The sequence below is a fragment of the Schistocerca serialis genome, chromosome 2 (genome assembly GCF_023864345.2).
Source record: "Schistocerca serialis cubense isolate TAMUIC-IGC-003099 chromosome 2, iqSchSeri2.2, whole genome shotgun sequence".
Lineage (NCBI taxonomy): Eukaryota > Metazoa > Arthropoda > Insecta > Orthoptera > Acrididae > Schistocerca > Schistocerca serialis.
Window position 1 is genome coordinate 416,799,814 of NC_064639.1, and position 27,939 is coordinate 416,827,752.

The following is a 27,939-nucleotide window of genomic DNA, read 5'->3' on the forward strand; positions in this document are numbered from 1 at the left end:
ATTTGAACCATTAGAGGAAAGTGTGGTTGGAAAAAACTGTGGCGGGAGACCAAAGGATGAACAAAGTAAGCAGATTCAAATGCATGTAGGTTGAGTAGTTATTTGGAGGAGGTGCAGATGTTTGCATAGCACAGAGTAGCATGGAGAGCTTCATCAACACAGTCTTTGGACTGACGACACAACGGCAACAACAACAAGACTATCTATGGCATGCGAGTGCTCTGCAAAAGAGACTGATGAGTAGTGATATCATTGAGGTTTGCAGAGAAGCTTTTTCTTTTAGAAATGTGTTAATGGATATTATTATGGTTTTAGGCTTCTAAATTCAAGGTTGTAGGGAGAGTAAAAAAGGCGCAAATATGTTAAATACGAAGAGCAAAACAGCCAGAGTTTAACTTCCGCCGTCAAATGAACGTCACTTGAAAGGTAGAGAAAAGATAAATTGCATCAAAAGATCTGGCTTTCATTAATGGGAAAATCGCAGTTTACTGTGGGAAATATATCACTCATATTGGTCCTACTTTAGCACTGTTCCTGATTTGCTATAAGTATTATTTAATAAAGAAGTTTAGTATTTCGGTAGATAAAAGGTTTTGATAATACGGCGTATACCCGTTCGTGTGAGTTCTGTCATTTGTCGGAAACCTGCAATAGATATCTCGGGCCTTTATAAACTACTTAGAGTGTCAGCTTTTCGTGTAAATCATGTTGGGTACAGATGTACTGGTATTCGCAATGTGACGGGTGTAAATTCCACATGCAGTCTCTGGACCAAGTCAGCCATTTTGCTGAGTCAGTCAGCCAGTAAACATCAGCAGCTGCTATTTTAGGCAGTCGTTAATATTCTCATATGACCCAAGCAGATAGGCCCCAGACTTGTTTTTCTCTATCCTAAGGTATTTCGGTAATCCTCGGGATCCGATTAACGTCGATTAGGCGCTGTCTGCGTCATACAGTGCGCGCGAGCGTCAGTGCTGCCTGCGGAAGATTTAGTTGTGCGGTCGACGCGCGGTGAGGCTGGGCGGGGGTTCAGACCTCGGCGCGCCTGTATAAAAGGGCGCGCGGCCGGCCGCCTGCGTAGTCGCCACCATCACCGCCGCCGCCGGACAGCGCCTTCCTGCACGCTAAGCGCACCAGACATGGACGCCGCTGCCTCCTGCGCTCTGCTGCTGTTGCTGCTTGTCTCGGCTACCGTCCTTCCCTCGTCAGCTCTCAAACTACGTGAGTAGCCACATCCAGTCCACTCAAGTTTCACTTTTCGTTCAGCTCGAGGACCACACTGGCGTCGTCGAATACGATCCTATTCTAAATTTTGAAAACCGAACCACGAAGGCTGGTTTGACGCATATCTCCAAAATACTCGATCCCGTACGACCTACAGCCATTTGAACCTCCTTTCAGTGGTCAAGCCTTGATCCCCAATTTACGTACGTATGAGGAGCTACTTGATTGAGAAGTAGTGGTTCCAGTCTCGCAAACTGACATACGGCCGGGAGAGCGGTGTGCTGACCACCTGCCCATCCATATGCGCATCCAGTGACTCCTGTGGATGAGGATGACAGGGTGGTCGGTCAGTACCGTTGGGCTTTCCGGTGGAGTTTAATTTTTTGTTGTTGCCTGAGGATGTGTCCTATCAACCGATCCGTTTTCTTAGTCAAGCTGTGCCACAAGTTTCGTTTCCCCTAAGTAGATTTAACACCTCATCATTAGTTGTCCGTTCCTCCCATCGAATCTAAGCATTTCTTTTGTGGTAATACATACCGAAACCTTGTGTTCTCTTCTTGTCCGAACCTGCTATTGTTCACGTTTAACTTCAGTTCAACACTACAGTCTAGACCATGACCGGTCAAGATTTCGGCTTGAGGGTCGTGCCCGGGCACGAGTGCCAAAGCGCTCAGAGTCACGTCACGTCACGTTTCCCCTACCGCTACGTCGCGCTGCCTGAGCGTGAGGAGGAGAAGAGGGTAAAACTACAGACACGCCCGCGCAGTGCGGTCACACTGCAAACTAGTTGGCTTGTACTTCGTTTTATATTTCACATTTCTCAATAACACAGATCAGAAACAAACAAAAATTTCAGCCTTATTTAATTATTTTTGGCACCCTGAAGACTGTAATATAATTTTTATCTAGTACAAATTGTCGGCATATGAAAAGACGAAGATCATTTCACGGAATTTCGTCCTGAGGTTGACACGTAATCCTGACTTACTTAGTTTCATAATCGAACAACATTTCACACAAATATATCGATCGAAATATTGTAATACTTCAGCAACTTCATATGGAGACTTCGAAACTCTACCTGAGGAAAGCAATGTAGACGTTTCAAATTTAAAGGCATTTGTCATTAAAACTGGAATTACTTTGCAGATCAGTCAGTTACCTCTGTACAAGCGCAGGACCGCTTTTCAACTCAAACGGCAAAGGATATCGAAAACAGCCCTGAAACAGATGTGAGACAGACAGTGTCCTGAAAAACTTCATATAACTCCTTGTAACTCTTTCAAGACCATAAAGAATTTTTCAAACCGCGCGTGTTCCTCAGTGCCAGTGAGCTTATAGAACTGGACGCTCTTTGTGAGAATGTGTCACTTGTACAGCGCTGTTTTTTGTTTTCTTTCTAAATGCATCCGTTTTAAATCAGTAAGAAATCATTTCGCAGTGTCTTACTGTGGCCAGTTGTAGCCAAGTCCACTTAAAATGCGAAGTCTGCAATCCATTCTAGATATTCTAATTTTCGTCCTTGCAACCCTCTTTCCTTAATAAATTCTATAACAGCGTGTTTTAAATCGAAGAATCGTTCCAAGCTTGCCCCTTGACTTAATCAAGGTACGTTGGAGTACTATGTCTAGTTTCCATACTCTTCGTACAGTTCTATTGAAAATTGTTGCAACTGACAATGTGCGATATCAGAAATTTTAGTATTCTTTCCACTAATTACTTTACGTGGTCCAGGCCTGCAAATTTAGCGGACAGTGCTTGTTGAGGGTCAAAACATCGAATCCCATTAGTCGAGCGTCGTAACTCTTTGGTTTTTCATTGTCAATCAAATCTTTAAATTCTTTCAATTCTTTTTGCATGGCATTGTAATGTCGTTACATTGCAGATTTGCAGCACCTGTCGCTTATGCGAACTGAGAACAGTCAACCCTCTCTTCTGTCATGCCCATTCATTTTAAAGGACTGCAATAATAGATCGATGGACTGACTAACTTTCTGCAAACGTCCAGTGGATCTAGGGCGTCTTTCATACCACGAGAACATAGGGAAGATTTAACAGTGCTGACAGCACGATTCTGACGAAATCAAAGAGTTGTGCCAACCAAAAAATGATACAGCGCAATTCTAAATGAAATGTCGCGCTGTTCCAGGTACTTCTGGGAAGGACCCAGCAAAACTACGTGACAGCTAGGGCATTGGCCCGCACGCGGTCCAAACACGCTGCACACGTGCACGTGAAGTTTGCACGCCGTAGCCGGCTCTGCTCTAAACAACCAGAAAAGCCATCCTCAGATTTAAATTTGTCTCTTCTCTCCTGAGCCAACAGCATATATATATATATATATATATATATATATATATATATATATATATATATATATATATGTGTGTGTGTGTGTTTTCACATCTGCTCCTAAACCACTGGATCGATTTCAGCCACACTTAGCACAGATTTCCTGTACTGTCAGGCAACAACTGCTGCGAGAGCAAGGCCCCCTACCTAACATACTTAGGGAGATATGACGTAATAAACAATTAGATGCTTGAAATATTGTCGCATCATGCGTGAAGTTGTAATACATTTATTCCTTACTATTAAGACACTCGAACAGACGAGTTAAAGTAATGAAATCCCCCACATCTGGCAGCGCTTTTGACAGCTTTCAACTGCGAAGCACGAATGGCTGGAGGCGAAAAAAGTATCAGTCTATAGAGCTATGAAGAGAGAGACGTTCACAAGATCACGCTGCAGACGCGCGATGCAGCTGCTCCCAGCATATAAAAACTATCCGGGGTAACGTTTCATAAATTGGATATTGTACGTATACATCTGCACATTGTGCATATTATGTTGTACGACTATAGAATTTTAGATATCATTATTTGGAAACAGCGATCTGCCACTCAATTAAAATTAGTCAGAAACAGAATCGATCGCACAGCCATTTGTTAAAAATATGAAAGGGTTCGGCCTCTAGTAGCAGGTCATATTTAGAATATGCACCATGCAGCTTACCATGATGACTCTTGGGACAGCAGTTTTGTGACTGGGGTCAACTCAGCTGTTCCTAGCGTCATCACCGAAAGCCGGAAAGTGCATTATATGATGATGGTCTACTACTAGAGACAAAACCGACTATGGAATCGAAACTGTTCTTTACTGCTTCTACTTTGTACAACTGTTCCATAATTTCAAGGGTGTTTTCATGAATATATGGAAATGAATTTTATTCGATAGTTCTCTGTAAACACAGTTCTTTGTTGTTTTAGCTTCTGATAGAAAACTGGCAAAATGAATACCCGGGCTGTGCCTTGTTTATCAGCTAGCTTTTATAGGAAATGATTAACATTTAGCAGAAAAATGCTATATTTAGCTTTTGCTGGTCGTATTTCTTCACCAAAAGCTTGTTCCACCTAGTACGCAATGTGTCTCAAGTGTATGTCTAGGTGGAGTGACTTTCATAATGCACCTTGGAGGGGATATTTGTCTGGTGACTTGTGGTACGAATTACTTAATTTCGTCTGTATAGAATACTATTTTTGACAGATAAAATTACAGCTCTTGACAAAAAAAGCTTATATTGAAGAAATACGACCGCCACAAGCTAATTAAAATATTTTTCAAGCAATTGGGAATCAGTTTATGTAACAATTTATATATGTTCTCGATGATAACAAATATACCTTCGTCAGAAATGTATATTTTGCTACTTTTTGAAGTGGTTACACAGTGGAGTTATCGACAAAACCACCGTAGGATTCAATTCAATGGCTTTAGTTATTATTTTCAGCTGAGTGTGCTTTCGACACCATCTCTTGCTAACTATATTAAAGCTGTCCTCATCCTGCAGCTAGATGTGAGCAACGCTGAGCTTTACTAGGCATGCTCCTATTGGACCCTACCAACCTTTGACCTGACTTATCCAGCCAGTTGTAGGGATACTTAGATTTTGACATGGATCGCGAACCAAGGTGCAGCTTGGCCCTATTCACCTTAATGAATGGCTTTCATACGTGAAAGAAACAATAAGTGTGAGTAAGAGCCTGAGACCAGCTGGAAATGGAACCACAGCTACCTGGGTGTGTAGTCAGGCAATTACCTTCTCTGCCACTGGGGCACACCCCATTCCTGCTTTCTTATGTGAATCTGTTAATCTACACATTCATATTAGTGTAAAGTATATGACTACAGATGTTCATATTCCAAAACGTGTTTCACACCCTTTAGTTCACATATTCCTTCTTCTGTTAAAGTAGTTAAGGCAGATTATTGATAACTTTTACTTATGGACCACCTGATAGCAACTGAATAAAACACGTGTGTTTTATTCAGTTGCTGTCAGACGGTCCATAAGTAAAAATTATCAATATACCGTAATATTACACGCAACTGAGGGAGACAGGACTACAAAAGTTGAAGATGTCAACACAGCTAGTTAACCCAGATTTGTCTATGGATTTCGTTTGTACATTTTATAGCCTTAAATTTCTGTTCGGTAAATTTTTAAGATCTTCACCAACAACAGCCAAATGGATCCAGTCTCTTCTTTAACGGTTGAGTCACTGCTCATATTCATTTCCGCACAGCATTCTGCTTGTACCTGTTCCGGTAGCTTCCTCCGCCGGTCCTGGTGGCCGTTCTAGAGGGCAGTGCTCTTATTTCTTTAATTAGTAAACGTCTTTTCGCTTCATTCTGTGCAGGTCTTCTTTTCTACATGGAGAGAACTGTTCTTTCCCCTCTACGGTTCTTACCGAACATTAGTCTTTTAACACAGGAATTAATCTGAGTGCTAGACGTTGTGACTGCTTGGCCTGCTAACCGACTGTTCACCGTCCGCTGCCTTACAGACCGTGGGACGGCAGCACTGGCGCCTCACAGCAATATGTCGACTCCCGATGCCGTCATGTCGTCTTGCGAAACTTACGCCTTCCTTTCGTTCAAGAAGCAACTCAGTTGTACTCGTGCGCTTACTTGTATCCCGTTCCGGTTTTTTCACAGCGGAAAAATCCTGGACACTTTCAGTAAACGAAACAAGTTGCTACGTGTGTTGTGAAAACGCGCTGATCACATACCGTGTGGCGAACAACAGTGGCACTTCCTTTTGCCCTGAAACTGAGCTCCTCGTCATACACACTTCACTGTAATTATTCGTATTTAATGCTTGCAGCTATTGGTTAGTGCTTGGCTGACTTTACGTCATCTCCATTTTACTCAGTTATATTTAGCTACCACTAGTTATTACAATAATTTCCTTGATATATTCATTTTCTGACCGATAGCTAATTAGCGTCGCGTATGTCTTCAATATTCGTCTCTAGTCTGTTTTCGAAGAAACATATTAAATGTCACGAGTTATTAAACTTACCTTAATTTCGAAATGCTGGTGCTTTCTTGGCATGTGTGTGATAAATATGTTTTTCCAAAAGTCTGATTTTTCGTTGAAGATAAAATACTGAACGGTCTTGTAGTTACTGAGTTTTCCTTTTCCATTCTGTTGTTATTTCATCCATTTCTATCGAGTTGAAACAAACAATTAAATCAACTGGTGTACAAATTTGCTTGCCTCAAAAATACAATTACTAGTGAAGTGGCATACTCGTTAAGAGAATTAACTATTACTGCGAATAAACGGGATAGAAACTCCTGTTTGGCCATCTTGATTTTGATTTCTTTGGCTTTCTCAAGCGACTCGAGATGAATGTGTTGGGACACGGGATACGCATTCGGGAGGTTGGTGGCTCAAACCTCGGAGGGCCATCCAGCTCTAGATTTTCCGTGCTTACCCTAAATTGCTGGGTTGGCGCCATTGAAAAGGTCACAAATGATTTCATTACCCATCCTTCCCCGATCAATCGCGTCTTCCGTCTCTGATGTTCTCTTCGCCGACGTACAAAGCTAACCTTCACCCCTTCCTCTTTTTCTTTCCAAACGAATGGCTGTCTGTGACATGTCGCCACTTGCTCTCATCCATCATATCTGTTCGAATGAGCATGGGCTGCGTCTAGTATCTGACCCACAAGAATACCTCGTACTAATTTATTAACAGTTAAACTTCCTCTTTACTGACTGATCATCAAGTAAAGTTTGGTAGACAGTGAAAGCCATAGTCCCGACTTCCGATCGATAATAATGAAGGGAGAAAAAGAGGGAAAGAATTCAATTCATTCACTCACACTATTAGTTCTTCAGAAATGTGAAATTATGATGTACGCTTATTTTCTAAATGTGGATATAATGCTTCAGATCAGTTTGGATTTAGGTATTACTAGAATAAGAAGCAAAGAGAACTGCGAAAACTCGAGAACGATATAACTCTGTTGCGCCTCATAAAGAGACAAATTCTTTCAGGTGGGTGGTATAGTGTGCAAAGCAACAACAAGAAAAAGGAGAGCCAACAGCTATGTACCACCGCAAAAGATATAGTGCCGTCGCTTCCTATCAAACGTTGTGTGTGTCATATTGACTGATAGTTCTTCGTTTTTTTTTGTTTTGTTTTTTGAGAACAGCATTTGAGTATCTCTTTCGCTCGATTATCTTGAAGTTTTTATTTTGTCTCTGTTTCTTGTCATTGTTACTTGCTCTTATAGCTTTGGAGACGGCAGTGTCTCAAAAATCAAAACTGTACTGTTGCAGCCAGCTATGTGAAGCCGTGCTCCAAGAATGACCCGAACCTCAACGACTGCGCCTACAAGCATGCACAAGAGGCCATCCCGAGCATCCTCAAAGGTGAGTACTGGACGTCGTCCTCTCAATCTGTAGCGTGCCATACCATGTCGTGCTGTAAATCGTTTGCCATATTAAGAAGTCAGTTCCACATGAAGCTTTACGATTTCTAGCACAATATTTCATTCTTTCTGTGCGACACTGGAACATGAAAGCTGTATCTGAATCGAAGCTAATCTATATCTGTTAAGAAACGCCCACAGAGCACCAGGTCGCTCAATGTTTCGGCATTGTAACCGCTTTGATGACGTCACTCGTCTATCGCTGTTTTGTGCTAATGCTTACATACATTCACATCTGCTGTAACAAAGATTCTGAATAACTCGTTACACAATTTGTAAACTTTAGACACCTGTTAGTATTTATTAAGGTTCCGTATCGAAATCATTAAAAACGGAACCCTTATACGACAACTTTGTTTTCCGTTTGTCTGCTTGTCCGAATGTTAAGAAACATTTTTCTCAGAAACAAGTAGACGAATCAAATTGAAATTTACGTCACATTCTAATGTCTATGGTCCCTAATGATGTAAAATAGGTAAGGTCTAAGTCAGTGCAATCAAAATATACGGCCAGCCTATTTTAATACTGCCAAACTCACTCATTAACAGCTATAGAATACTTCACGTTGACCTAGAAACATCAAATTTGGCAAGAAGCAAAGTGTTACAGTGCAGGAAAGAAAACTAGAAAATTGTTAATTTCTAGATATATCACATGAAAAAAAGATTCTTTTCTCGTTTGTTATCTGACTTCCAACTTAAAATTAAAACATTCTCGAAATTTTTTGAATTTCCGTGACGGATGAATTGTCTATATAAATATTTAAATTTGTAATAAACACTCAGAGCGCGATGTCTACGCCCACCTGGTAATTCTTTTAAAAAAGGTGTTGCTTTCAGTTATTGCCTAGGTCCATAGGAGTGTCTACCTGTACTATTTTTTTCACAGTGACTTCTGTGCCCGTTTAGTCTTTCTAACAGAACAAAATAAGAAACTTTCCAGACATATGTTAAGATGACCACTGAAGTAGAGAAAATATTAAGCAAACCTTGCAGTTTTGAGGAAATGGAAGCGCGTTGCAGTCTTCCATCCAGCACTTTCGAAATGAAGCACTCTGGGGCACAGATGTCTGACAAATGAAGTACGTAACGGATTGAAAGCCACCATTCAGTACCTGAACTAACAACAATCAAAAATGAGCGAAGAAGTTAGCCTTCGAATGTCAGACAAGTTTATTATAGAGCGATCAGATAAATTGTTTATTTGTTCACTAAACTTTCTTCGGTTCCTATTTGTTGTTAAAACTTTACGCAAGAAATGAACTGAACGTACCTTCTCCGTGTCTTTTGCGTTGCCTGGAAATGGCGCTTCACACATTTAAGGGCGGTAGGACGTCAAACGGGCCGTCTTGGAGCAGGAGAGACACCACAGGACATTTTAATTTCCACTGTCTATACTTTTACGAATAAATTCATAAAACTTTGTCAGCATGACCAGGAAGGACTCAGGATTCACAATCATAGCAGTGGAAGTTCAAAAGAATTACAAAATATTTTTTTACATGTGAAAGTTCATCATTTTTTCGCTTCTATTGGCTGCGTTTGTTGCTATAAGTACACGTTTCTTTATAAGTAAGAGAGATTCTTCCATGAATTTTGCACAGCATACAAACCATACTTACAGGTGTATAAAACTCTAGAATTTATTTAATTTATGAAAAAAAGATTGAGCTGTTATATTTTAAACTTCATGTTTAAAAAAATACAAATTTTATAGTTAATTACCACAATTTTTACCACGGTTTTTAATAGATGTGGAAAATTCTAGAGTTTCATACACCTGTAAGGACGGTTTGTATGCTGTGCAAAATTCATCGAAGAATCTCCCTTCTTATGAAGAAAAGCGTACCTATAGCAACAAATGCAGCGAATGGTAAGTGAAAAAAGGGTGAAATACAAATGTAAAAAAAGAAATTATTTTCTTATATTTTTGAACTTCCACCACTATATGTGTAAATCCCGAATCCTTTCTGGTCACTCTGACAAAGTTTTATGAATTTATTTTTAAAATGATAGACAGTGGAAATTATAAATTCCTATGGTGTGTCTCCTGCTCCAAGTCGTCCCGTTTGACGTCCTACCCTCTAAGAAACATATGGCTAACTTGGCCCAATAACGTTCCCCGCGTGTTTCATAAGAAACTCTAGTTATTCTTTTATTACAGTGTTTTCAAATTACTCACCAAAGCAAAATTAAACTGTACATTGCACTTTACCAACGAACAAAATTTCATGTGTTAGTGAAATAAAATACACGTAAATTCACTGTTTTAACGTTTTGCGCCCCTCTGCTTTTAATTATCACGTAACAGCCAATTCCGGAAAAATTACTTTTTCATACGCATATCGTTGTGCTATCATGCAGAGTACGTTGAGAAATGACGGTTGCCGACTAGGCACAGATTCTGGGTCACGATTCCGGCGTGACGCGGCGCAGCCTCGAGCGCAGATTTCTGATGCTTCCGTTGTCCCGCAGGAGACCGCAAGTACAACGTGCCGGCTATGAACCCCCTCAAGGTGAGTCAGATCAAGGTGAGCCCAGGCGACGGCAGCGTGGGACTCGGCATAACCTTCAATGACGTCAACCTCTACGGCGTCACCGACGCGGTCATCAAGGAGACCAAGTGAGTTCTCGCTGCGCCTGTTTTCACGGAGAGGCTCCTGCCAAAGCGCTTCTTTACTTCCGGTCAGTGTGCAATAGGAGGACTTTCTTGCGTGATTTCGGATTACAACTGCGAAACGTAATACACTAATGGCCATTATAACTGCTACACCACGAAGATGACGTGCTACAGACGCGAAATTTAACCGACAAGAAGAAGATGCTGTGATATGCAAAGCATTAGCTTTTCAGAGCCTTCACACAAGGTTGGCGCCGGTGGCGACACCTACAACGTGCTGACATGAGGAAGTTTCCAATCGATTTCTCATACACAAACAGCAGTTGACCGGCGTTGCCTGGTAAAACGTTGTTGTGATGCCTCGTGTAAGGAGGAGAAATGCTTGCCATCACGTTTCCGACTTTGATAAATGTCGGATTGTAGCCTATCGCGATTGCGGTTTACCGTATCGCGACATTGCTGCTCGCGTTGTTCGAGATACAGTGACTGTTAGCAGAGAGTGGAATCGGTGGGTTTAGGAGGGTAATACGGAACTCCGTGCTGGATCCCAACTGCCTCGTATCACTAGCGGTCGAGATGACAGGCATCTTATCCGCATGGCTGTAACGGATCGTGCAGCCACGTCTCGATCCCTGTCAACAGATGGGGTCGTTTGCAAGTCAACAACCATCTGCACGAACAGTTCGACGACGGTTGCAGCAGCATGGACTATCAGCTCGGAGACCATGGCTGCGGTTAACCTTGACGCTGCATTACAGACAGGAGAGCCTGTGATGGTGTACTCAACGCCGAATCTGAGTGCACGAATGGCAAAACGTCATCTTTTCGGATGAATCCAGGTTCTGTTTACAGCATCATGATGGTGGCATCCGTGTTAGGCGACATCGCAGTGAATGCACATTGGAAGAGTGTATTCGTCATCGCCATACTGGCGTATCACCCGGCGTGATGGTATGGGGTGCCATTGGTTACGCGTCACGGTCACCTCTTGTTCGCATTGACGGCACTTTGAACAGTGGACGTTACATTTCAGATGCGTTACGACCCGTGGCTCTAACCTTCTTTCGATCCCCTACAATTCAGCAGGATAATGCACGACCGCATGTTGCAGGTCCTGTACGGGGCTTTTTGGATTCAGAAAATGTTCGACTGCTGCCCTGGCCAGCACATTCTCCAGGTCTCTCACCAATTGAAAACGTCTGGTCAATGGTGGCCGAGAAACTGGCTCGTCACAATACGCTAGTCACTACTCTTGATGAACTGTGGTATCGTGTTGAAGCTGCATGGGCAGCTGTACCCGTACACGCCGTCCAAGCTGTGTTTGACTCAATGCCCTGGCTTAACAAAGCCGTTATTACTGCCAGAGGTGGTTGTTCTGGGTACAGATTTCTCAGAATTTATGCACCCAAATTGCGTGAAAATGTAATCACATGTTAGTTCTAGTATAATACATTTGTCCAATGAATACCCGTTTCCCATCTGCATTTCTTCTTGGTGTAGCAATTTTAATGGCCAGTAGTGTACGTAAAGACTTTAAGATGATTGATACATTAAAACGTAAAACATTACAAGGCTGCAACACACCCACGTTTCAAAAGTCAACATCTCATGACCATTTTCGGAATGAAAATTCCATTTTCGAGTAATTATTTGCGGAAGCTGGGTACAGGTGTGAGTGTACATCGCTTCTATAGCTGTAACATTATATAATTCAAATAAAAATTAATTTTATTTGTAATGTATAATTTTATCTGCATGTGTTTGTCAAATTGTGTTGATGATGGTTATGAAGAGGATGAAGATGATGATGGTTTGTAATGAATATATTTTTATTGCTATACTTTAAATATTTACATTGCAAGTGGAATCAACATAAAGCCAGTAGGAAGGCTAATACACGGGTAGACAGTGATCATAGCACGTAACAGACTATTATCGAGCCATTGGGTATATCAGTAAATGAAGAGGTTCGTAAAGAAAAATTAACAAACAATAATTAACCAGTCGAATGGAGGCTGACTGTAAAAAGCGGTAATCACTTAAGTGCACATAGGTTTCAAACCTTATAGTATATGTAGTAAGGCATTTGGTTAATGAAAGTTAGAAATCAACAATATGAAATCTTTGGTGCTTAATGCTTCATGCTCATGCTTGTGATAGATGAAATACAGTCGGTGATGGAGTATTTATTGGTGTCAGAAGTAGTTCGCCTTGTAGTGAAATTGAAATAGATAGTTCCTGAGAAATAGTAGGGTTGAGGCTATACCTGACAATGAGACTAAACTAATAATTGGATCGTTTTACCGACCCCCCGACTCAGATGATATAATTGCTGAACAGTTCAAAGAAAACTTGAGTCTCATTTCAAATTGGTACCCCAAATGTCAATGGTGACTTCAATCTACACTCAATATGCCGGTAAAATTATACGTTTAAAGCCGGCGGCAGGCATAAAACGTCATCCGAAGTTGTACTGAATGCTTTCTCAGAAAATTATTTTGCACAATTAGTTCATGAGCCCACTCGAAGAGTAAATGGTTGCGAAAGCACACTTGACCTCTTAACAACAGACCGCAAGGCAGTTGCTGCTAAGCTGAATAACATTACACCTACGACCATCAAAAAGAAACGCAAAATATATCTATTTAAGAAAGCTGATAAAAATGCTCATAACATCATTTTAAGAAACAGTCTTCACTCCTTCCGATCCGATCATGTAAGCGTAGAAAAGTTGTGGAATGGTTTCAAAGAGATAGTATCGGCAGCAATTCAGAGATATATACGACATAAATTAATAAGTGATGGTACTGATCCCCCATGGTACACAAAACGTGTCAGAACGCTGTTGCAGAAGCAGCGAAAAAGCATGACAAATTTAAAAGAACGCAAAATCAACAAGATGGCAAAGTTCTGCAGAAGTTCAAAATATAGCGCGTACTTCAATGTGAGACGCTTTTAATAATTTCCACAACGAAATTCTGTCTCGAAATCTGGCAGGGAACCCAAAGAGATTCTGGTCGGACTACGTGGATAGGGGTTAAGGGAGAGTACGTTCTCAAATTACATGTTTACCTACTAACATTTTCGTTTTTTTTAAAAAAAATGACTTTTTGGCACACATCTAGGATGAGTGAGGTTCAAATCACTGCCCACCTACCTAGATAATGTTAGTCCCTGTGATCTCTCTATCGATCAAGGTGAACGTGCTTACTGTCACAACCGCTTTCTATAATTGTGGGAGTGGTACGAGATTTAATCATTTACTACATCACTGTTTCATTTTCAGCTTCGATCTCGCCAAAAACGAAGCTGTGATAAAAGCCAGCGTCCCGGTAGTTCAGATGGTGGGCAAGTACGTCGTGGACGGCAAGATCCTCCTGGTTCCCATCAAGGGCAACGGAGACTGCAACATCACACTCAGTGAGTACAAGTGCATGTCAGCGGCAATATCACCTCCCATTCTATGTCTCACTCCAGCCTTTGTCCTCCTGTAAATGATTCCTCTCCGACCACTAGCTAACCGTTGCCTTCCTTTCGTTCTTTGGGAATTTACTATAGAATTAGAAATGTATACTAATACAATAACGTATTTGCACGCCTCACAGCTCCAATCCCTCCACCCTTCTCATGACTGCTCTCATACGTTACAAACTTCACGTAAGCTCTAGCGCTTACCTTACTGCGTTAGTACTTTTGGAAGAAAGGTTATCGCCGAAATTTGGTTGACGCGAAACGTGGGAATTATGCTCTTGTCTTTCCCAGAGTACCGTCAAGCGGTGTTATTTTTCACAACCTGCATTACTTGACTCTCTTCCCATTAAGTACTATCGAGGGCTGCACGTGGCCAGTTTTGTAAGTTCTGAGTAAAATGGCTGCATAGGTAAGACACAGTGAACCTTAGTGGTAGGAAAGACGTGATTGTGTTGTTGGTACATCATTTTGCTGGATAATAAATGCAGTTAACAGGACGTGGGTATCTTTGTGTATTGTACGTTACCTAGAAAGTCTCATTGCTATATCATAGTTACGTTCTAGTTGTTATTCTGGTTTGCGTGAAATGTACTTCAACAAGGTCTCAAGAGGTGGGAACCATAGGCGAAAGTTACTAGAAAGCCGAGAACAACCGAAGGTGTACGACTCACGATTGGGTGGGGTAAACTTTACATAGGCTGCTAGATGCAAACAGAAGTAAAAACAAAGAAAACCAAGAACTTTATTGGACATGTGGACAAAGTTATTTGTTGCGATGAGAGACAATTTCGTGAAGATAACGGGTGACTTAACATACATATTTATATGGCCTGATGTTGATGATATCTCCGAAATCAATTATAAGGACATTGTGGGCGCACTTGATAAACCTAGATTTGTGCGAAGAGTGTTTCTGAAGTTCAAAGAACACCTGTAATCACTTACGTACATATCAGTCTTTACTGCAATCAAATTAGAGTTAGTGCTGTCTCATGCTGCCGTAGAAGTGCCATAAAAGTGAAGAGTGAGAAGTCGCGCTCCGGAAACTACAGGAACACTGTCTTCAGCTTATTTTCTATGAACTTAAAATTGCAATGATTCGTCATTTTCCACTGATTTTTGTAGTGTGTTACGACAAGTCAATAAAGCTACGAAAATTGTCGCGCCTCTTCAGCTTTCTGTTTTCATTCCATTTAAATTTTCCGTACACGTGTAAAGTTAACCATTACGAGGCAATATTGTCGAATATCTTGCTAAATACGTGTCTGTTAAGTTACCCCTTGGTAGAGGTAACTTTATACACAATTTTTCTTAAGACACGTCATAAACGTGATTTTCATTCATTTTCAGGTTACAATTGTCCTTAAGAGTCCTGATGGTGTACACAAACTCGTTTCTGTCAGTTGTATAACTAACCACACTTTATAAACCAAGAAACACAAAGAATGTGTGTAAAGTAATTCCGGTTGACGGTAATTTAGTGACAGTTTCTTATGTCTTGAACTGACGTTACGAGCCACGTGTTTCCTACTGTATCACGTTTGATATGCGTATTTCTTTCAATCTACAGTTGCTCCGAAAGCCACAGTATGGGATGTGGCAGACGATATTTCCGGAAATACTCTCATCACCCTCCTTGTATACATTTTCCATTCCCCTATGGTGAGTGGGAAAAATGTGATTTTCTGTCAATTTCTCGTCGTGGTCATTGGGAGGTGTACTTTAGATCAGCACTCAGAAAGTACAAATACACTCTAGTTTATCTTTATCGTATGCCATCGCTTCTTCAAATACTGTAAAGTGTCATAAGAGTCTCCAGTAATATTTATCTTACAGCAACAGCTTTCAGAGACTACAAGAGAAGAGAAAAATGAGGTAGACGTCCTCAATGAGTGTACAGCAACTACCCCTGTCGCCACTTGCGAACACACTGTCGTAAGAACTCCTAATGAGCTTATATCTTAGAGAAAGACTTTAGCACTGTTGTCTAACGGAATCAACAAACTAATAAAATAATATTTCAAAACTAGATAATATTCCAGCACTGGCTAAAGTAAATTTGATTAAAATTGGGAGAGCTCAGCACTTACTTGTGAGAGAGATAAATCAGGCAGCCGGGAACTTGAACAAGAGCTCATGCAAACAACTTTTTTATTTCGAAACTGGTTTTTTTCTGATTTCTACAGAAAATACAAATGTATTTTGTTTATGAACATGCTCTATCTGCGTCATAACCGCGTAACATTTTGTTGTACCAAATTATTAGAAATTTTGACTGAAGATATATTGATCCTCTGTAGGCATGGACATGAATTAGACAAACACAGTTGTTGTGAAACTGAACTGGCTCTGTTTGTACACCAGTCCAAACGCCATTAGGTAATGGATCAAAGGTTTGTGTATTGCATCACTTGCATACAGATGCGCTCTGTCGTCAACTGAAAAAACGTTTAAGTTCAAGGAAGACTGGACCGGTTTAGTGACTATTCAACAGATAATCACTAACAGGTAAAACAAGTCCAGTCGGTCTGAATGGCATGAAATCGTCATATGTAAAAGTAATTTTGAAAGTAATGGCAATTTACTTTGAACACAAATAAATTAGCTGAGCATAAACAGACTCCATTGTTGTTCGATTATGCGAGTGGCACTAAACCACTGGAAACAGTTACAACATCAAATATCTGGTAGTAATCGTCTGAGAACATGGGAGCTGGAAGAGTCACGTAAAATTATACTGCAAGATGGGACGAGAAAATGAAATGGAGCTTCACGGCTTGAGAAGCGATGTGATATTATTTCAGTGATTAGAAAATCTAGTCAAACTTGGCAGTACGAGCCTGCGTATCAGAACGACGCTGCACCATCTCTGGCGTTGATGCGTGAACTGATTCAGTTGTGATGTGTGTGATAAAGCCGTTTTGTCCTCTCCTGAGGTAAGACGTCCCATGACTGTCTAACGGATCCTTGATAACCTGGATACTGATCTGGGACGCAGGTGACGTTCGAGCTGGTGACATACACGTTGGGGACAGGTATGAGGATCTTGCTGGCTGCAGGAGAACGTCAACGTTGGCAGTCACATGCCATGATGCCATGTGTGGACCAACATAGTCCAGTTGTAAAAGGGCACCACGAGAGGTAATACATGAGAACGCAGAATGTCCGTGACCTACCGTCATGATGTTAGAGTTCCCTCGATCACTATCGACCGCGTTCTGAAGTCATACCCGACGGCTTCCCCCACCATGAAGCCAGAAATAACACCGCTGTGCCTCTTCAAAACATCGAACTATTGGGACACCTTCCCAGGTCTTCGCCATAACACGCTGACGCGTTCATTCGGGTTAGTGCAGGACTGCCATTCGTTGCTGAACTCAGTGTGACGTCATTTATCAGCATTCCCTGTTTCCTGCTTACACTACCACTCCAACTGCAGTCGTTCGTGTTGTGGTGTTAATGGCAACCTATACGTGGAACGGTAATTCCACTGACCGACCAATGGTGCGGGATGGCAGTGAATGTTGCAGGAAGTGCATTATTTGTTCTCGGGTTGGCAGGTCTGATGTGAAGGGGCTAAGATGGGCTTGGTGCAGAATATACCGATCGTCCCTTATGTCTGTCAGACGTGGTTGGCAGCAACCTTGACGAAGAGTGTTTCTGCTCTCATGTTTTCATGCACTCCAACATCAGGTAGCTGTCACATCTGAATACCCCACAAATCTGGATACTTCATGATTCTACCAGCCAGCCAAATGGAAGTCCGCAATGACGCACCTTTCAAACTCCATCAAGTGGTGATAAAACTGTCTCATATGAATACACAGCATCTCCGTCTCGTCCACAATGATCACTCAGTCATTCAATATCTGACGCTATTCACGTCATTTACACAGGGTGTAACAGGTACGAGTGCAAATATTTTTATGTGTGGTACCTTAGCTTGCACACACTTAAGTTGTTTTTTATCTGCGTTGAACAGTCTTCCCACAAACACATCACAAACTTTACGACCTAATGTTTCTGCACAATCATAACTGCACCTCGAAGTGGACTACGCCTGGTACTATAGACTACCTGTTGTGCGTCCACGCATCCACACTGCAATATAAACTATGCTGTCCAGGCGAAAATAAGCGTTTATGGCTTGCTCTTGCCAAATGTACTTGGAGGTACTAACCAACCTAACAACATACAATTGTAATAACTACAATTTTTAGTCTGCAAATGACGAAAACACTGATGTAATGTTGTTCAATACACTGTTCTCAGTCACCAACATAAATATCTTCAATTGTGCCCGTTCCTGGCTGCATATCCTACCAGGCCTGATACCAATACTAAATACGAATAACAATTATGCTCTCTGGGAGCCATTCTGCCTATCACAGAAAATTGCAGCTGTAACCGCTGATGGTGTGCATGTGTACGAAGTTACAATTACTTTCGACCATGTGTTGTGGTGATTTTACTATTTTTTGTCAGGCAATGTAGTTACAAAAGAAGCAGACAGAGCGAAAATCATTGGAAAAATTTTATGAAATGCAAGAATCCCATGAAAGAGGTAGCTTACAGTACCCTCGATTGATCGATACTGCAGTACTCATCATCAGTCTGGGGCCATTACAAGGTGGGAGATCCCAAGACTAGCGGTACTTTTTGTCTCTGGGGCGTTTACTGAGCGTGAGAGCGACACAGAGATTCGAACCAAACTTCAGTGACAGACGGTGCAAGAAAGGGATTGTGCATCACAAAGACGTTTGCAATTACCATTCCGAGATAGCACGTTCGAAGAAGATGTAGGGGACATATAGTTTGCTACATTCATGTCTTGCGAAATGATCATGATGAGAAAATTTGAGAATTTCCATTTCGTACAGAAGTTTGCCAACAGTCTTTCCTCCCATGCAGCATTCGCAGTTGGAACAGGGAAGGGAGCAAACCGTAAATGTAGCACAAGTACCCTCCCCCATACGCCAAAAGGCATCTTGCGGAGGATAGATGTAGATTCTTGCAACAACAGGAGCTACATGATACGTGTCACTCTGCAGGTTGAAGGGTCGAAAATATGAAAGTGATTACACATCGAGAGCTGTTGTACAATAGATCTTAATTTTTCAAACGCAATTCCCTGGACTTAAAAATATCTGCTAGAGTATACAGAAACAGAGGACTGAAATTAGAAATTCAAACAATATTTTTATAAGTTTCTGTGTAGGCTAGTGCTTCTTCACATGGAAACTTGCGTAACAGACAAAAGCTGTTTGGAGGCGAAGCCTAATTCTAAATTTACTCAGTCACTTATTTTTTCAGACAGCGTATGGTCTAATTGCAACATTTTCTCCATAAGTGTTCTGTCAGTATGTCTCTGCTTGTTATATCGGTATCAAGAGAAACTTTGAAACCAATTGAGTTTTTCAAAACTAGAATGAGAAACCCATCAGTGAAATTACACCACCAAATCACATCGCTTGTTTTTATTTTCAGCTGACTTGGACCTCACCGTCACGGTCCACTGGGAGCTGGAGAAGAGAGACGACGGAAAGGAGTACATTAAGCCTGTGCACTCGGACATCAAGTACGACTTGAGCCGCGCCTACATCAACCTGGACGGTCTGTTCGGTGGCGACAAGGCTCTGAGTAAGTTATGAAAACTGACACATTAGCGTTCTCCTTGTAACACGTCTCATGGGTTTCTACAACACATCGCCAAAAGGGCTTCAATCACCAGTCGTCAGACTGGTGCAAGAACGTTTAATAATTTGATCTCTGTTTCACTCTGGCATAATTTCGTACCATTGATGACAAGCGTGTTTCCTATGAGACAGTAGAATGCAGCACGTAGTATGTTTGCGATGCATCGTGGGCGGTTTTACTGTGATGCTTTGCTGGAATAGGAAACAGAGAGAGTTTGCTACCGTGAATTTTTTCACCCTGCGGCAGTTAAACTTAAATGTGTGTCAGTGTAGGCTGAGATATAGCCCTAGTGCTTAGTCTCCTGTATCAGGAAGACTTTCTTTCTTCGCATTCATCGGACAACTTCAATTTTCGAAGCGTGCCGTCTCTTAATTGTGTTTATATCGGGAGAACATTATTAAAACTTACAAATTCCATAGACGGATTCCTGACAGGAAATGAGGAAGAAAGGTCCTATGAACCTGTGTCCGGAACTGCACAGCTGCCACGGCTGATTGGGTTGACGAATGAAAGTTCCTCTGACCAGGGACTGTGTGTTCCTTGTGTGCTGCAAGCAGTGTGCTTGAGGCAGCATACTTGGTCCGGTATTCATGTCGGTCGCAGGCTGAGGTGGTATTTGTGTGCGGCCAAGCATATGGAAACGGTCGAGAGGCAGAACCCGATCCTCCAAATCTGGTGCACGCACAGTCTGCCGCATTCTCGCACGTTTGTCTGTCTGAAAGGACCCATGATCATACAGACGCACAAAATGGTCTTGAAATGTCGTGTGATGTGCTTGCTGTCTACGAGGGTATTTGTTTTGGTATAGCCGTGCTGCCTCTCTACCGTTTCCATCTCCTTGGCTGTACACATACACCACCTCAGCTTGTTCCCGCCATGAATACCGGATTATTCTGCCGCTCACAGTACGCTGCATCAGTCACACAGCCTGAAACACACAAGGAACACACGGCACGTGGACAGACGAACTTCCATTCATCAGCGCCATCTACCGTGGCAACGATGCATTCCTGGACACATGTTCATAGGTCCTTTTTTCCCCAATATCCAGTCAGAAATTCGTCCCCGTAGTTTGTTGGTTTCGTTAAAGTTCAAGCTGTATTCTAGTTCACTGGTCAGAACATGAGGAGTGTAAGATAGTGCTCGTGTAGTTGATGAGAGTTATGAAAGAGAAGGAAGGGGTGAAACCCAGTCGAAGAAATGCCTATTCCTCTCCAAAAGTGGTAAAGCACCTGCCAAGCATAAATTCCCTATCCGATGGACCGACAGGGATGAACAGATTCAGTTACTCTCTGTCCGTAAGACAGCGTACAGGAATTTGGAAGAGAATCCAATAGGGCCTGCACTGGCGCAGGTCTGGTCTTCAAGAACTATCATTGCTTCCGCACTTGACGTGATGGCTATCGCGTAGTCGAACGACAATGGGAAAATGAATTGTTTTAGAGGCCTCTGCTACGGTGCTTACTGAACGCAGCTCGTAATTCTGTTAATATTTAATTTATAAAAGTAATTAGACTCACACGAAATTTTATGTTAGCGCTAGAAGCTTTACAGGATTCACATGATACACGGCAGACAAGGATGCCAACACATGAAGAATAACTGAACAGACTGGCATGAATTTGAATATTCACAGTGGCACAGAGGATTGCCTTGGTAACGTAATGATTCCTGTTGCTGCATACTGTATCATGACGTTATTTCCGCGCTTGATAGAAATCTGGGTTATATAAGAAGGAAGAAAATCATCAAAATGCGTTGGTGATCGAAGAAGACATTCAACAACATATTTTAGACACGAAGAACCATTGGGAAACATAGTGCAAATTGCTGTATATTCCTGCTTTTACTTAAACTTCCGTTGCGGATCCACCGAAAGTCGACTAAGCAAAGGATTATATTTCAGTTCATGAGTGTGAGAGGAACTTCGTAGCCACATAAAGTATTATGTGGCTACTGGTCAGAAGCCTGATGACCCCTTAAGGCGTATTGCACTTCAGTTGTATTACACTAGTGTACATTTCTACATAAAAATGATACAATGAGTCACAGTTTTTGAGTGCACTGGTGTTGATATGTTTAGGTGTTGTCTGAGGGCTGACTGGTTCAGCTGATGGCGTTTGATATGGCCTTGGTGGCTCTAAGTTAGCGGTGGAGCTGTAGCTAGTAAGTGTGTAAAATCATATGGGGATTATTCCAATTCAGAACGGAAAATCTTCGGTCCACCACACAATTTGCACCCTCACCAGGAAGAAAGAGGGAGATTATGTAGTTTCCCATGTTTTCTCGGCGCGTTTGAGTACTAGTGTGCTTCCGGCAGTTCTACCGAGTCGGTGGAATACCCTATAGCACACTTTTAAGGAAGACTAGGTTTAACGTTTCAAGGATGGAGAGCCGGCCGAAGTGGCCGTGCGGTTAAAGGCGCTGCAGTCTGGAACCGCAAGACCGCTACGGTCGTAGGTTCGAATCCTGCCTCGGGCATGGATGTTTGTGATGTCCTTAGGTTAGTTAGGTTTAACTAGTTCTAAGTTCTAGGGGACTAATGACCTCAGCAGTTGAGTCCCATAGTGCTCAGAGCCATTTGAACCATTTGAAGGATGGAGAAGGAAATGGGCTGTGACCTTTGAAAGGAACCATCCAAGTATTTGCCTAGAATGATTTTGGAAAATCAATGAAAGTTATATCTGGATGGCCAGATGCGTACCGTCGTGCTACCCAACTCGAGTCCAGCGAGCTATCATCTGCGCCACTTCGCTCCGTCTCTTACTTCAAGACATATTAATTTCGTCACGGGCTGTCCGTGGCTTTAGCTTTTGCTTTAGAGATACTTATGCTAGTAATGTACCTTTCTCTGTCACAATGTTTTTCTCTTTTACGATCAACCCCTTTAAAAACCACAACTCTGTGTCGAGGACTACACTGCCGTTGTATCTGCTTTCCTTTACCACCTCGCAGTAAATGAACAACATAGTTGTTTGTTTTATGAGAAAAGCGTCTCAGATGAAATTAACAAACAAGTAAATTGTCATAATAATGTCATTTGGCTTCTGTCAGTCTTTGTGTCGCTAGGTCAAAAGTTTCCGATCACCTATCAGAACTATGAATTTGTGGTTAAAAATCGGATTTCGTTTTAAAAATTCTATCACATTCCCGTTCTGATAGTAAAACAAATACAAACATGTAAAGACAACGCGTCTCTCTGGTTTATCTGATTGGTTGTTAATGCAGAGGGGCGTTGACTATCCACAACATCACTGATGTGCCTTTACCTAAATTAGTTCCGTTCGGACAGGCCTCATTCCTTCAGCTGTCTGTGTAGCAATCAGTTCGAATTACTTTACAGTATATTGGGTGCATATAGCAAAGTGTTTGAGTTCATGATCCGGTTCATACCACTTTACCTCCTAAAGGGACGAAAGCACGAAACTGAAATTGAAAAATATGCTCTAAGTGTAGCTCTGCATCGGGAAGGTTGTCTAGAAGAAGATGAAGTAAATATTCCTGAATTCCAATCAAGAACAACTGCCAAGATGAGAAACATAGAAGTTGATATCCTCGGTGTAACAAAGCAGCTTAAATCACTTAATAAAGGTAAGACCTCCGGTCCAGATTGTATACTAGTCAGGTTCCTCTCAGAGTATGCTGGTAAAATAGCTCCATATTTAGCAATTATATACAACTACACGCTCACAGAAAGATACGTACCTAAAGACTGGAAAATTGCTCAAGTTACACCAACACCCAAAAAGGGAAGTAGGAGTAATCCGCTGAATTACAGGCCTATATCACTAACGTCGATTTGCAGTAGGGTTTTAGAACATATACTGTATTCGAACATTATGAAGTATCTCGAAGAAAACGATTTATTGACATATAGTCAGAACGGATTCAGAAAATATCGTTCTTGTGAAACACAAGTAGCTCTTTATACTCATGAAGTAATAACTACTATCGACAGGTGATGTCAAATTGATTCCATATTTTTAGATTTCCAGAAGCCTTTCGACATCGTTCCTCACAACCGTCTTCTACTCAAACTGCTTGCCCACGAAGCATCGCCTCAGTTGTGCGACTGGATTCGTGATTTCCTGTCAGAAAGGTCACAGTTCGTAGTAATAGACGGAAAGTCATCGAGAAAAACAGAAGTAATATAAGGCGTTCCCCAAGGAAGTGTTATAGGCCCTCTATTGTTCCTGGTCTATATTAACGACATAGGAGACAATCTGAGTAGCCGTCTTAGATTGTTTGCAGATGATGCTGTCATTTACCGTCTTGTAAAGTCATCAGATGATCAAAACGACTTGCAAAGTGATTCAGATATCTGTATGGTGCGAAAAGTGGCAATTGACCCTGAATAAAGAAAAGTGCGAAGTTATTCACATGAGTACTAAAACAAATCAGCTAAATTTCGATTACGCGATAAGTTACACAAATCTGAGGGCTGTAAATTCAACTAAATACTTAGGGATTACAATCACAAATAACCTAAATTGGAACAATCACATAGATAATATAGTGGGTAGAGCCAACCAAAGACTGAGATTCATTGGCAGAACACTTAGAAGGTTCAACAGGTCTATCAAAGAGACTGCTTACACTGCGCATGCCCGCCCTATTCTGGAGTACTGCTGTGCCTTGTGGTATCCGCATCAGGTGGGACTGACAGATGACATCGAAAAAGTACAAAGAAGGGCAGCTAGTTTTGTATTATCGAGAAATAGGGGAGATAGTGTCACTGCCATGATACGTGAATTGGAGTGGCAATCATTAAAACAAAGGCGTTTTTCGTTACGACAGGATCTTATCATAAAATTTCAATCACCAGTTTTCTCCTCCGATTGCGAAAACATTCTGTTGGCACCCACCTACATAGGGAGAAATGATCATCACGATAAAATAAGAGAAATCAGGGCTCGCACGGAAAAATTTACGTGCTCGTTTTTCCCGCGTGCCGTTCGAGAGTGGAACGGCAGAGAGACAGCATGAAGGTGGTTCATCGAACCCTCTGCCAGGCACTTTATTGTGAATAGCAGAGTAATCACGTAATGTAGATGTATTAGGGTAATAGCAAGAAAAGTTGCGTAGCCCAATCTACACTGAAGTACGTGTCGCAGCGTTTCAAGTGAAGTCGTACCAATGCAAGTGTTTCGCGATTTGGATGGCCCCGAGTAACATCTTCTAGGGAAGGTCAGTTCTATGTGCATAGAATGAACGTTAGATGAGTCGTATTGCACCTGAAATTTGCAAGTAAGTAAGCAGCATGATAGCAGCTCCAACGCCATTTTTGTGAATAGGGTTTAAAGGGGAGCATAGAGTCCAAAGAAACATTTATTATAGAAACAAAATAGGGTTAAAATATTGCAGTGGGCACAGCAACGTAAAAACTCGAGCGTGCAGCCACGGTCCAATGCGATATTCGCGGATGAATCCAGGTATGACGTACATGGAAGCTATCGTCTAATGTCTGTTCGTCGTCTTCGCAGTGAGATTATTAAGAGTCAGTGGGAATGTTTTACAAGTGGTAAAGTCTGTCGTCTAGTGAGAATTACAGAGTCATTAAAGAAGGAAGGATATCAGAGGATACTGATCAACAATGGCGTTCCATCTGGAAGAGACTTGTTGGTAGCAGGTTTGCTCTACAGCAGGACAATGATCCCAAACGTGCTTCTGAACTGTGGAGAGGCTATGTCAATACGAAAGAGAAATGTAGGAAACTGAAGAATATGATTTGGTCAAGTCAGTCGCCCGACTTAAATCTCATTGGCTCTTATGGGGTGTACTTGACATGGAGGTCAGCAAACTGAGGTCATCTAAGTTGAAGATCTATGGAGTAATTTACAGAGCTGTTGCACTGATGCATCTGTAATAACACTACAAAATCTTATCTACAGAATTCCAAGAGTTTGTGCACCTGCTTTGAGGGCAAAGGGTGGATACTTTGAAGAGACTAAAAATGTAAACTATATTGTATTGTACTTGATAATAGAGAGAGAAAGTACTTATTTTGTTGATCTTCTTAATTTGTAAGAGGTGTTTGTTTTTAGCACGAGTGATGGAAATTTTTTTACCGGTAGTGTACACTTGCTCGAGAGGGCTGCAGGCGTTAACTCACCACGCTGTCTGCAATGCTTGTTGGTGAGCAGCCCATCCACAATATTACTGACCATAACGACTAGTCGTTAACGTTTGTACTACTCCTCTTAATTCTCGCTAAAACGTAATTAGTGGCGCCTCTTCCCCGCCCCCAAGTTCTTTCTAGAATAAAGTTCCCCATTGCCCTTGAATGTGTGTTCAATAATATCGTTATTATTAGTCCCAATTAGTCTGGAAATGCTCTATAACAGCATAAGTAAAAACTGAACTAACACATAACTTCCTCAACAATGGAATATGCAGGACTGAGTCACAGATCATGTAAAGCAGGCCCATTACATGCCTAAGAGAAGATTACTTGCTACAACGATGGACTATGTTAGTGAACATATAATATGAAGAGTGACTGGGAGACATTCTTCTGATTTTGTTTGTTGTGGTCACTTTCGAGTGGATATTGAACATTTATAGATGATTTTTTTGTGATTATCATTACATGATGATATCTGTTTTGCCGCTATAGCTTTCATTATGGGTCAAATTACGAAAAGAGCTGACTGTTACACGGACAAGAGACAGAAAAACTACACTACCTCAGTTTTCCGAGAGAGCATCAGAAGCAGAAACTGAGATCCCACGCGCACCATGCCATAGGGTTTTAATTACCAATAGGGAGAGCAGATGGAGCCTGTTGCCTGGAACTGTGACAGAAAGATAGCTGAGGACGTAGCAAAGCATTTGCTTTCTACATGCGAAACACGTAACGCAACCCTAAATAACCGCCGGCGACGGCCCAGCTGTTAGCTTGGGTGTATGTGGCAGAAGCCGTCAGTTAAACGAGAGATAGCATTTTCCCCCTAAGAATGAGCAGGGATACTTGGCCGATAGCTCGTGGAACCATTTAACTCCATTAGAAGTCTGAGATACCAACATGCCTTAAACGCACAGCTCATGTAAACGAGGAATTATTATTTCACAATGCGCATCGGTATGCTAACTCACTAAGTTTTCATGGTTAGTTTATCCACCTAAATGCACCATTCCTTCCTCCGTCCTTCTTGTTCCCCCTCTGGTCGTGCAGTCTTCTTCTACTGCTCCACTTCCTTCTTGCGCGCAGTCTGTAATCTGCCAATACGAGATGATGTACTGATGAGACATGTCACTTGTGTTTTTTTTTCAGGTGACAACACAAACAAATTCCTTAACGAAAACTGGCAGGACGTGGCGAAGGAGGTTGGTCCGGCCTTGGCGGAGGCGCTGGCCGCGGTGGTGACGCAGATTCTGTCCGGTATCACGAACCTGGTGCCTTACGATGAGGTCTTCCCAGAGAATGTGTAGCCCGCAGTGACCGCCAATTGTACCAAATTGTTGTTATCGCCATGTTTTTCTGTGCCAGTAAAAGTTACTTGAAAACATTTCCTTCCACATGCCTTGACATTTATTTATCCATACAAATTATACGTATAAATTTATGTTGTAAATCTTCTGCTTTCTTTTATTTTGCACAGAGCTTCTAGTTTCGGTCATAGACCATTTTATAGCTTGGCAGGCATAAATGGCAACCATGTTATACAATGATGTAAACGATTGCAAGTTGCTGTTGCAGGCCAACCATAGTCATTTAAAACTATAGTAACTCTACAGAGCAGTTGTCGTCGAAAGGCTTATTCACATCGAAAGTCAATAACAAACTTACATATATACATGCCACATCTCCTCCTAAACGAGTGGATCGATTTCAGCCAAGCTTAGTACACATATTACTGTCTGGAAGGAATCGCTGTGGGGGTAAGAGTGAAAAGGTTGTGTAGCCCATGAGCGGCGCGAAGATACGTAGTTTACTCGTCCAGTATTTGAGAATGAAAGCGCTTAGTGACCTGGAATAAGCTCTACATATAATATGCATCCTTTCCTTGCTCGCAACGCCTGTAAAATAATGAAAGATATAAGTTTATCGCATACTACATCTTCGCTGTTCATACAATAAAACTTCCGCATGCAGGGTGGCGTTCTAATTTATTACTGATTTACTACTAACTATATTCGCGAC

The 27,939-nt window shown here is 41.7% G+C and overlaps 1 protein-coding gene across 1 annotated transcript; it reads left to right on the forward strand.

The window, feature by feature from the left end:
- Positions 1–1,056: 1,056 nt before the first annotated feature.
- On the forward strand, positions 1,057–27,304 carry LOC126457264 (protein takeout-like). Its single transcript, XM_050093427.1, has 6 exons — positions 1,057–1,221; positions 7,858–7,950; positions 10,484–10,631; positions 13,915–14,048; positions 19,587–19,739; positions 27,070–27,304. Exons 1-6 carry the CDS (start codon positions 1,140–1,142, stop codon positions 27,225–27,227), a joined length of 768 nt encoding a protein of 255 aa, XP_049949384.1. The 5' UTR covers positions 1,057–1,139; the 3' UTR covers positions 27,228–27,304.
- The last annotated feature ends 635 nt before the right edge of the window (positions 27,305–27,939 follow it).